This window comes from Scomber japonicus, chromosome 10, assembly GCF_027409825.1.
Source record: "Scomber japonicus isolate fScoJap1 chromosome 10, fScoJap1.pri, whole genome shotgun sequence".
Lineage (NCBI taxonomy): Eukaryota > Metazoa > Chordata > Actinopteri > Scombriformes > Scombridae > Scomber > Scomber japonicus.
In genome coordinates, this window is record NC_070587.1 from 1,532,599 (window position 1) to 1,545,305 (window position 12,707).

The 12,707-nt window shown below is 42.5% G+C and overlaps 1 protein-coding gene across 1 annotated transcript in view; it reads right to left on the reverse strand.

Moving 5' to 3' along the window:
* Positions 1–12,707, reverse strand: part of LOC128366644 (thrombospondin type-1 domain-containing protein 7A) — a 230,626-nt gene that overhangs the window by 39,306 nt on the left and 178,613 nt on the right. Inside the window, 4 exon segments of the mRNA XM_053327378.1 lie at positions 8,211–8,292; positions 8,294–8,386; positions 11,582–11,676; positions 11,679–11,726. Coding sequence (XP_053183353.1) covers positions 8,211–8,292; positions 8,294–8,386; positions 11,582–11,676; positions 11,679–11,726 — 318 coding nt within the window.

Below are 12,707 nucleotides of genomic sequence, written 5' to 3' on the forward strand. Positions count from 1 at the left end.
CAGGTCAGTTGTGCACTAACACTGCCAGGTTTGAGGGTTTGCTGCTTGCTGGGGCTACCCATGCTGAAAATGTGTTCACACATGGCGCACTAACAAGCTTTGGGTGGAGGCATCAACCAAATGGCAACATGGCATCATTGTTGTTTTAGGTTTTAACTCCACACCTCACCTGGGTCTGCTTAACAATTATGTATGTGTAGTTTGGGTGAGAGAAATCACACAAGGCTTTAACACTGTGTATAAACATAGCAAAGTCAATTATTCATTAAACTCCTCCACTGAACAGTCCGATCATAGCTTAGCTAGAAACAGTAGGGTTGTCAAGCTTATGATCTCCCTACATGTTAGATGGTGTGAAAAGCTACCATGCCAGTGTTTATGGTAACATTTGAGGCTTTGTCATATATATATTATAAGAGCTGGTTACTGGATTAGAAACGGTGCCCATTCATTCCAATAAGAATTGCTCGACTAGCACGTACACTAAAAAAAGCCTCTTTCTAGCCTCTGGGTTTTTTTCCCCCATGTTATGCAGACCACTGAATATGTGCAGTCGTCTTTCCCCCTGCTGGTCCCACCCACGAGTTCCCGCTCAGCTCATAAACTTTACATTGTGATGACGTAACAGATTTTTAAATAGCTTTTCTCAGCTGTTTTACAAACATGAAAGTCTCATGCTGCATATCAAGCATCATTGAAGTTGTTGCATATACAGTAGTGTGACAGCCTTGGCAAGATGATGGTGGAAGGGGTGGATGCAACCAGTTTAGGAATTATGGTTGCTGGTGTTGCTGGTGGGCCTGCTGATACTGTATGTGGTAGAGCTGAAGCCCCAACATGGATTTGTTGTGTTTTTACTCTAGTGGAAATGGAGCAGGTGGAGGCTGGATGTGATGATGCACCACACAGAGAGCAAGTCCGGGCTGTGCAGGCAGCAAAGATACAGTATGATATAGATAGATAGATGATGAATAGATCTCTAGTCCAGTGTGCCCCAATAAGTGACCTCGTTGAGTTGCTGGACATGGGCTGCAGCTTCAAAGGCGAGGTGGTACTGATAAAAAAACGGAGGGCCAGATTGAGGATTATGGACATATAGTTATCAAGTTCCTGGTGGTGGGTTTGAAAATTAGAACAAAGGACGCCTCTGTAAAGAGAAAAAGCAAATGCAAAATCTGTGGGAGTAATTTCTCTGTAACGGGAGGATGTTCTCCCTTTCAGTTGGAAGCACTCTTCATGTCCTTCTAGGAATCTGTTGGCAGGAGGTTGGTGAAGGGAAGGAAAGAGGAGTACAAGATCTATATAAGTATCGTCTAAGAGCTGCTTACGTATATTGGCAGGAACAGGTGAAGGATGGGAGACGAGGGAGTTAGGGTGATGCATGGGAGGATTAGCTGAAAGCAAGGTGAAGTTGGTTGTTGTGTGCGAGGCTGGATTGGGTTGTAATGGGAGCCAGAGGTTTAATGAAGGATGAACAAGCTGTTGTGCAGACTGCAGGGGGAAGCTGGGTGCTAGCAATGCTGGTGCTGATGACTTCAGTTGATGTAAATTGATGGTGGAGCTGATCAGTGACAGGAGCCTGACATCTTGGTGCCAGATGCCCCAGCTGAAGCAGACATTTCTGATTGCTGGAAATAGTGGAACTTGAGTTATCCTTGCGGGCGAAGGAGTTGGAGAACTGCAACGATGGGGGGGAAGAGTGCTCAATTTGTCTTGTCCTTTCTTTCTTGGTGGAGGAGGTGGGCTGGGAAAAGTGGAGGATTCATCAGATGTACTGTAGTCTTGTATATTTAGAAGAGTTGAACCAGGCAGGATATAGGCCATAGAGGAGACAGAACCTACCGGGTTACCTGCTTCACGGGTGGTTTTTGGAGCACAGAGAGTTTTCGGCTTTCTCAGTTGGCATGGGCTGATGAAAACCTTGGATTTGGATGTCCTGGTTTCTTATGAAAAAGCTCATTGTCCGAGGGAAACGCTGAGATAAAGTCCATGATCACGATGAGCTGAGTAACTGAATAAATTGTCTTGTACTGTATGAGATATTTTTGTCTGAATATGCTAAAGCAATGTTGATGCTTCTAGGTTCTGTCACAGAACACGAGGACAACAGGAAGCCAGAAGAGGTGCGGTTAAGCTGAGGTCCCGCTCCTCAAACTCTGCTTTATAAGCTTTGATCAATAACTTTGCCCCCAGTGTCTCAGTATTTGTAGCTGTATAATCCTGTTTGTATTTGCTAAACACAGAAGTTTCTTAGATGTTGCTGCGTAATTAAAGTGAGGCTCAGCCACATGGTCGGCAAGTCTTTGATGTTAGCAGTAATAGTATTGATGTGAGTGGTGGTACTGTATGCCTCCTGTTAGTAGCATTTCCATTTAAAACACTATTAGTTATAAATATTGCTGTTCATGTTAGTAACTTTATCAGTGTCCGAACTGAGATTATCATCACTGTTAACCCAGTAAAGCATATTTAAATTATTAGTAGTCATTCTAATTTGATGTATTGCATATTGTGTTCTGACCGACACCCCAGGGGCGAGTGCTATTCTAAACAGTCTTCACAGTTCCCCCTATTCTTCATCAATATAAAAGCTTGCACCAGAGCATCAGTCATCAGAGCTTTAATCTGCTGGAAAGCATGTTGGCAATTATCAGTCCTCTCATAACCATTTTTTGGGCTCAACAGACCAGTTTGACAGACGACAAGTTTTTGCAGACCCTGTTATAGTAACCAGTCATGCCAAGGAAGCAGTGCAAGTCATGTCTGAAAGCAAAGACAGAGAATGCGAGGATCACCTCCACTTCAGACTGGACCAGGCACACTTCACCTCAGTCTATTATTTTGCCCAGGTGAGCCACAGTTACCTAACCAAAGTCACATTTTTCCAAGTTAAGTCTCAGATGTGTTTTGTGTAACTGCTCAAAAACCTTGTTAAACTGCCGGATGTGCTTTTGACTACCTCATCCAAGAAGGCTTCACCACCAGACAGACCAGACACCACGATATTAAGCATCCCAAAGGCTAACACCTTGCTCTACAAACATTCATCAAGTGTTACAAAAGCTGAAATCTCCTTGGCACGATCTGTTAATGGTACTTGCCAGAGCCCTTTCAGCAAATCAAGTTTAGTTACGAACGAGGCATTGCCAACATGGTCCACACAATCCTCCATCCTGGGCAGCTGATCAGATTTGTCCGACTTGTCCATTAAGAGACAGAGAGAACCCCATGCACTCAAACTGGGTACTGCAATCCCATACACAAGCATGAACTCAACCTCTCTCTTAAAACAACAACACTATTCAGGATTAAAATGATATTGATGGTGCTTAACAGGTGGTAAGTCACCCACATCAATATCGTGTTGCAAAACTGTTGTATCATCATCATGCATCAAGCTGAGTGAACACTTCTGACTTCTTCAACCGCCCCTGCACCACTGCTTTAGACGGGGACACCAATGTCATCCTCACCGCCTGCAGTGGGCATTGCCACCAAGGTTACAGCAGGTACCACACTGTCTGTACCGGACAGCACCACCACACAGGCAGAGACAGATTTGCCAATTTCAGCACTGGACAGCTCCGTAGACGAACTGCCAAAATCACCAGGAGCAGAACTGCCTGCTACACCATCCAGGCCAAGCTCAGCCCCATGCTCATGGTAAGGTTTCAAGGTTTTTTTTAAACCACATATGGACCACTGAAGCGAGCCTGTAGACTGCCAAGGATGGGTAACAAAACAAGCACTTTATCACATGGGGTAAAAACTCTCAGCTCTCAGCTTTCTGATCATACCAGCTTTTCATTTTAGCTTAAGCAGCACTCAGCTTTTTTGTCGCTAGCTCACAAGCACAAAGAAGCTTTAAATGACAGTCTGACAAATTCTAGGGTTCAGCCTCCCCCAGCCATTTTTCCTTTAACAGCCACAGCATGAGCAAAAAAACCCCCGAACACACCACTCTAAATGAAAGACCACACTGCTGCTGTGTCCTCCATGAGTAATGGAGCAAAAACTTCAAGCGCCAACTCACTGGACACAGGAGCTAACTTTGGCACAGGGCTAGCAGGTTTTTACAAAATGGCACAACAGGAAGCAAAGTAACACACTCAGACTACTCGAGAGCAAAAACTGGCTACTGCACAAACTAAGTGCTACTGTGACAAAGTTAAACCTCAGAGGACACACCACCTGAAACACCACCTTAACCAAAGTGCACACACACAGATAACTTGTATTGATGAAATAAATGTGAGAAAACTGGACTACCAAGCCCTCATCCTCAAAAGGAACAAAATAAAACAAAAAGGAAAGTATGATTTTGCATATTCAAGACCCTTTCACATGGTGATGGGGCGGCTGTGGGCAGGAGGTAGAGCGGTCGTCCTCCAATTGGAAGATTGGTGATTCGATTCCCGGCTCCTCCAGTCCACATGTCTATGTGTCCTTGGGCAAGACACTTAACCCCAAATTGCTCCTGTTGCTACGCCAACGGTGTATGAATGTGAATGAATGGTTAGACTCCTCTGATGAGCAGGTTGGCACCCTGCGTGGTAGCCCCTGCCATCAGTGTATTAAATGTGTGTGAAAGGGTAATATGACATGTCATGTAAAGTGCTTTGAGTGGTCGCAAAGACTAGAAAGGCGCTATATGAGTACAGTCCATTTACCATTTAGCATTTACATGGTTCTACTTTTAAAAGAATCAGCAGGAGACAGCGTTTTAAAACCAACTCACTGACTTCATGTTAAATAGCTAGCGAACTACAGCTGATTAAGACTCCTCTGTTGTCATTTCAGCTGGTAAAATTGATCGTTGCTGCATGGTCAGCAATGAAAACCTTGCTTTTGTCTACTTCTGTGACCCACAGTTTCTCCATATGATAATTTTATATATGTGTGATAAATCTTCTACTCTTACTGTATAATTTCTGTGCAATAGATCAGAAAGCTTGACTGGTGCTTGCACTTAAATCTTGTATTCTTTTTCTATTTATTTCTCCTCCTCCTTTCTCATTAATTTAAATTTTGAATGATCAAAAAATGAACATGTGTAAATCTGAATTGCCTTTGTGTTAGAAATATGCCAAATTAAAGTGCTTTATGATGAGAATACCAAGAACAGCGTGCCATGCCTGTAATCATCACTGACAAATACATCTTCAATCTGTTCTCCTCTTAATCTCTACTCTGAATAAATGGATGAAATATACACTTAGTCAGTTACAAATGTGAGGACTGATACTCAGAGTTTTATCTGAGCTTGCCATCTTGACTTTTTTTTTAATAAACTCTTTGGGTTTTTGTTATCTCGCTAACACAGATTATTGATTGCACCCCCTTTTTTTCCCCCGTTAGTTTATCTCTGTCTGTGTTTTAATCACTTTGCTTCTGTGTGTCTTCACTACACAAATGGAATAAATTGAATTGTCGGGGTCACAGCTTTTCATTCGGATTTGCCTCTCGGTTTATTTCACAGGAAGAGTAGGTGGTCCTCATAATTTGTACAATTCTACATAAACATGAATATTGCTCCTGGCAGCACTGCCTCTGGCTTGGCCTTGGACGAGCATGCATCTCCAGTGGGAGGCGTGTGAGGGATTGTGTTCTGACTTGCTGCACTTGTGAAAACCACATGACACTTTTTTTTTTAATGTGAGAAGAAAAAGAAAAGAAACTGCTGCTGGTTGCTGATGACATTTTAAAATAAAAGTACATTACAGAAAGCTTTTGATTGTGCTTCTTAAATAAAAAAAAGAATCCCTTTTTACTTTTAAACTTAAACCATAAACTTAATTTCACATCTTTTAACTTTATAACAAAACATCTCAACACATATTATCTGTTCTCCAAGTCTCTCCATGTGTCCAAATGCACAGATTTGGCTCATTGGCATCACGTAAGAAGATTGGCTGTGCACAGTAGTCTGTGAGTTAGTGAGGGCAGCTCCACTTTTACCGTAATACCTGGAGAAGCTGAGCCATTAAAATTGAAACGCTCTGACAAAATTGAACAATCCTCAATATTTCAGCAGTTACAGGTCTGGGTCTGGACTGCGGTCTGCCTATTAGTGACGTCTGATGTAGAGTAGAGTGGAATATTTATCATGATTAAGACTACACACATGCACAGCAGAGGAGAGGCTGTCTGAGTTACTACAGGAAGTGAAGTACTAGTACCTACAAGGAAATTAACTTGCATAAAAGTTACACAAAGCATCTCCTCTTAATGTAAACCATTTATTATTATCATCATATATCTTTATACAGCATTCAGGTGAGCCCCTACCTCTGACTTTAAAGGTCATGAATATATATACTGAGTGCTATTGGTTAGAGATAATAAAATCTACCCTTTAACAGAAGTATTTTTAGTCGCTGCTTTGTGCTATAAATCAAACTGCTGTGTCTCTACAAAGCACAATAGAGTCGTAATGGATTGTTTCACTCGTACCTTTCTTCAGAGCGCTCCCAACTACTTTGCTTTGCTGTTATTCTCTCACTCAGTAATGCTGGTGAGCACATTGTTATATTAACCTGTAGACGGTGGCTGTAAAGATGAATCAGTTCTGAGAGAGATTTGGCTGCAACATCAACACCACAGATCCAACCTAAATTCAGCATGAAATTTGAAGAGGGGGAAAAAAAAGTATTTGAAAGTTTATTTGAAGATAATATGAAGCTTCAGCCTTCACTTTGGATAGATGAAGCTTCATATTAGCTTCAAATAAACGTTTAAATACATTTTTTGCCCCGAAGGAAGGTTGTGGGTTTTATCTCCCGTCACTTACACTGAAAGCACTCTCTGAAGGGCTCTCTTATACTAGCCAGTATAAACAGGAGGAATGATTTCCTATTTCCTATAAAAGTGTATCATAAAATAAAGCACTGGCAGCTGAAACCTACTTTAACTAATTTAAAAAGATGGTCACATGTGCTGACAGTGAAGTCGAGAAAGACTAGCGTTAGCGGCTAATGCTACTTCTGAGTGACCCCTGGCTGCTCCTGGTTATTAAAGGCTGTTTTATTTACAGAGACTTGAGCCCAAATGAAGCATCATATTAGTAATTTTAGTATCACAGCCTCACTTAATTGTTGTTGGTGTGGCAGACGACATCATTTTCTGGAGATTCAGCATTTGAAATAATTGCGGGAATAATTTATTTTAGTCACACTTAATTTAAAATAGTAAAATTATCCAATACAGATTGCGGCTGAATCGAATTGTATTAAAGGGGCTTTTAAAACTCAGTGTATCGCATTGTAGTGTTAATTGAATCATCTCAGAGGGGAGACACACACACACACACACACACACACACACACACACATATTGGCATTCAGGTTGTTAACCCTCCTGTTGTGTTCGAGTCAAGGAAGGAAGGCGAGGGAGGGAGAAAGGAAGGAAGAAGAGAGAAAGGAAGGAACGACAGAAGGAAGAAAGGGGGATGGAGGACGGACGGAAGGAAGGGAGGAAAGGAAATAAGGAAGGTAGGAAGGAAGGATGGAGGAAAGAAGTAAGTAAAGAAGGAAGGTAGGAGGGAGGGAGGGAGTGAGGAAAGAAGGTAGGAGGGAGGGAGGAAGGAAGGATATAAGGAAGGTAGGAAGGAAGGATGGAGGAAAGAAGTAAGTAAAAAAGGAAGGTAGGAGGGAGAGAGGGAGGAAAGAAGGTAGGAGGGAGGGAGGAAGGAAGGAAGGAACGAAGGAGGAAAGAAGTAAGGAAGGAAAGAAGGTAGGAGGGAGGGAGGAAAGAAGGAGAGAATAAGAAAGAGAGGAAGGTAGGAGGGAGGAAGGACAGAAGGAAGGAAGAAAGGGAGAAGGAGAGAGGAAGCACAGATGGAAGGAAGGAAGGAAGGAAGGATGGAGGAAAGAAGTAAGTAAAGAAGGAAGGTAGGAGGGAGGGAGAGAGGGAGGAAAGAAGGTAGGAGGGAGGGAGGAAGGAAGGAAAGAAGGACACAGGAAAGAAGGAAGGAAGGAAGGAAGGAAGGAAGGAACGACGGAGGAAAGAAGTAAGGAAGGAAAGAAGGTAGGAGGGAGGGAGGAAAGAAGGAGACAAGAAGAAAGAGAGGGAGGTAGGAGGGAGGAAGGACAGAAGGAAGGAAGAAAGGAAGGAAGGAAGGAAGGAAGGAAGGAAGGAAGGAAGGAAGGAAGGAAGGAAGGAAGGAAGGAAGGAAGGAAGGAAGGAAGGAAGGAAGAATAATGAGTTATTACCTGGGCAGGGAAGAGTGCAGGCCTCTTTCAGACTGATCTGTTTGTCTCCATCGACAGATAACTCCAGGCTGCTGCACAGCTCCCTCGTCCACCAGACTGCTCTCGCCGCTGTTTGACTCGTCCGACACGAAGCAGGAAAGGTTTCGGTAGCGCATGCCGTGTCCGCACACCACACCCTGACAGGATAGGAACACCACAGAAGAAGAAGGAGAGGAGAAGAAGAAGGAGGAGGAGGGGAAGGAGGAGGATGATGAACCAACAGTCACCATGATAAAACTGCTTCATTTTAGTTAACCCTTAACCCTCCTGTTTGTGCTCCCGATTCAAATTGACCCCATCTCTTTTGACTGTTCCACACTTTCTTCCTTCTCTCCTTACTTCCTTCCTCTTTTCCTCCTTCCTTCCTTCCTTCCTCATTCCTTCTTTCCTCTCCTTACTTCCTTCCTCTTTTCCTCCTTCCTTCCTTCCTTCCTTCGTTACTTCCTTCCTTCCTTCCTCATTTGCTTTTTTCTCACTTCCTTCCATCCTTCCTTCCTTCCTCCCTCTTTTCCTCCCTGCCTTCCTTCCTTCCTTCTTTCCTCCTTTCCTCCCTTCCTTTGTTCCTTCCTCATTTCCTTCTTTCCCCACTTCCTTCCTTCCTCTTTCCTCCCTTCCTTCGTTCCTTCCTCATTTCCTTCCGTCCTTCCTTCCTTCCTTGACCTGAGCACAACAGGAGGGTTAAACAGGCAGGAGTGGAAAATGAGATGTAAAAAATCCTAATGTGATGTCACTAGTTATGTCATTTGCACCTAAAGTAAAACATTTCCTTCATATTTTTAATATATTTTGGATTTTATGAGTTGTATCTCCACCAGGAAGCTTTGCCCTTATTAAGGTATAAAATGGTCATAATGGTAAAAAACACTTAAATGTGTTATTTAACATAGTAAAGTGATACATTCTGCTCATTAATATCACACATACTAGTTTCTAAACTGATTTTTTATCATTTCTATCAAAGTATAAACCTACAACAAGCTTCAATTCTACCAATTAAAGGCTCATATACAATTAAAACAACCACCTTAACCAATCATGCTCCTTAAAGAGTCTCCTGGTGCACGCTGCCTGTTTAAAGGGTTAAAACTGAAGACATTTAAAGTAGCTGAAAGTATATATTAATGCTATTAATGTGTGCTGCCTTTTACAAAGTGCATATAAACATTAACAGCATGAAATATTAATGACACATACTCTTTAAAGTTTAAAGACTTAGACTTTAAAGACTGATGCACACAACGCTGTCGCCCCCCCAAACTTTTATGAAGTTAAAAGTAATGAAGGTAAAAGCAGCTATCCTCCATTGATCTTCATTATTAAATTAATATAAATCACCACGGAGCAGATGAAGATGAGGAGAGAGTTTTAAAGGATGCTGATATTCTGTAAACTCCACAAATGTTAACAGGCTGTGGGTAAATACTACTCTACAGTATCAGTCAAAGGTTCCCCATTCACTTCAATGAGAACCCTTCCTAACACTTTATAATATATAGCATTAGTTAAGCATTAATAAATACGCAATTCATCATTTACAATGCATGTTTCTGACATTACCACACATTAGTATGTAGTTTATAAACACAGTTAAAACATTTTTATTCATCATTGATAAGCACATTAGTAAATACTGAAATCATCATTTATAAAGCATGTTTCTGCCATAAATACTCATTACTCATTACTTCCTCCCTCCTTTCCTTCCTTCTTCCTTTTCCTCCCTTCCTTCCTTCCTTCCTTCTTCCTTCCTTCCTCCCTTCCTCCTTCCTTTCTTTCCTTTCATTTTCCTTCCTTCCTTCCTCCCTCCTTTCCTTCCTTACTTCTTCCTTTTCCTCCCTTCCTACCTTCCTCCCTCCTTTCCTTCTTTCTTCCTTACTTTCTTTCCTTTCCTTTCCCTTCGTTCCTCCTTTCTTTCCTTCTTTCCCTTCCTTCCTTCCTCGCTCCTTTCCTTCCTTCTTCCTTCCTTCCTTCCTTCCTTCCTTCCTTCCTTCTTCCTTTTCCTCCCTTCCTTCCTTCCTCCCTCCTTTCCTTCCTTCTTCCTTCCTCCCTTCCTCCTTCCTTTCTTTCCTTTCCTTTCCCTTCCTTCCTTCCTCCCTCCTTTCCTTCCTTTCTTTCCTTTCCCTTCCTTCCTTCCTCCCTCCTTCCTTCCTTTCTTTCCTTTCATTTCCCTTCCTTCCTTTCTTTCCTTTCCTTTCCCTTCCTTCCTTCCTCCTCGCTCCTTTCCTTCCTTCTTCCTTCCTCCCTTCCTCCTTCCTTTCTTTCCTTCTTTCCTATCCTCCCTTCCTCGCTCCTTTCCTTCCTTCTTCCTTTTCCTCCCTTCCTTCCTTCCTCCCTCCTTTCCTTCCTTCTTTCTTCCTCCCTTATTCCTTACTTTCTTTCCTTTCCTTTCCCTTTGTTCCTCCTTTCCTTCCTTCTTCCTTTTCCTCCATTCCTTCCTCCCTCCCTCCTTTCCTTCCCTTTCTTTCCCTTCTTTTCTATCCTCCCTTCCTCCCTCCTTTCCTTCCTTCTTCCTTCCTTCCTCCCTCCATTCCTTCCTCCGTTCACAGTGAGTTGTGCTTACATGCAGTTTTTAATGGGACCAGCTGACCTAACATGACATTAAATGTAGTTAGGAAGTGTCGTCTCTCTCTCTCTCTCTCTCTCTCTCTCTCTCTCTCTCTCTCTCTCTCTCTCTCTCTCTCTCTCTCTCTCTCTCTCTCTCTCTCTCTCTCTCTCTCTCTCTCTCTCTCTCTCTCTCTCTCTCTCTCTCTCTGTCTCTTCCACTTTGTCTCTCTCATTCGAGGAGGCTGAGATTATTGGACACTTGATAAAGTTAATTGAGAGGAACAAATGATCTTAATGAACTGTATAGGCGGTGGCTCGTCTCCCTGCCTTCCTATAAAAACAACAACCGGGCTTGTAAAGTTTGCTTTATGACACACAGCAAATGCTTCTTTCACAAATCTGCCCTGCTCGTCTAGCACAATGAGAAATGGGGTGTAAGGAAGACACATTTCTTGGCAATGGTATTGGTTTATAGGAATGTATTAGTATTAAAACTGTATTAGATTGATTTTTACTGTCTCCCCACTAAATAACTCTATGGGCAGGGATTTGATGGGGCTGTTATCAATACTTTAGGCTCCATTATTTTTTGCCCATTGCTCAGATTCAGATTTCTGCCTTCCAAAAAATCCACTTTTTGGCTCAAATTCTTGTTCGTATTGATCTCGACGGAGCCGAAAGACCTGTCAAAGTAGCATTTCTCCTAGCTGACAAGAACAGGTCGATACAGTTATCAATATTTAATGCCCCCCTAGATTACGGTATAGTGCTATGATTTATTAACATACCTCCACCCGACACTCAGACCAGGGGCTGTACTGCCAGCGGTAGCATGGACGGACAGGGCAGGGCTTCCACTGCTCCATCTGAAGGGGGCAGGGCGGCCGTCACCCTGAGAGGCCTGGACCACCGACCTCCGACGCCACATCTTACCTAAAAAAAAAAAAAAACATAGAAAAGGAAATGATGTCATCAGTGTAGCATTATAATGTTTTAAGGTGTTTTATTAATATCCCTCTTCAATAAAACAACCATCATTTTTATTAAATTAAACTTAAAGTCACGTTGAAGCTAGAAAAGCCACCAACAGTTTCCTTTCCAATCCTCCTTTACAGTACTATTGAAACTTGGGTATTGTGTTTTACCAGCATGTGGAAGAGAGCTTTTTATCCCTTCCTAAAATAATACAATTATACAGAGAGTGTAGAGATGCTGTATTTTTATTTTCTGCACATTTAACTAAAAGAAAACAGATTTTTTTGCTAATGGAGTGACCAACACACAGCTTTCATTCATTCCACTGTAAACAGCAACATTTTAAATGCAAGCATATGTGTGTGTGTTTGGCTTTGAATGCGTCAAATTAATCTTACTGTGCACGACAGCACTTCACTTAGGGCGTGATTTTCTAAATAGCTTTGAAATGCTGCACTTTTTTCTTCTGACATCCAGATGGTTCTTGGTCCACTTGAGTGAAACAGCTTTTTTTTTCTTCTCCAGCATCAATCTGAAAAGTCTCTTTAAATAAATCCAATACATCACACGCAGCTAACACCTCGGAGACCGTTTGATTTAAGTGCAGAATTGACGCTACAGTATATGAGTTAGCTGCAAAAAACTCAACACAGAGAGAGAGAGAGAGAGAGAGAGAGTGAGAGAGAGAGAGAGAGAGAGAGAGAGAGAGAGAGAGAGAGAGAGAGAGAGAGAGAGAGAGAGAGAGACAGAGAGACAGAGAGGAAGAAGAGAGGAAAGGAGAGAGAGGAAGGAGAGGAGAGAGAGGAAGGAGATGAGAGAGAGGAAGGAGAGGAGAGAGAGAGAGGAAGGAGAGGAGAGAGAGGAAGGAGAGGAGAGAGAGAGAGGAAGGAGAGGAGAGAGAGGAAGGAGAGGAGAGAGAGGAAGGAGATGAGAGAGAGG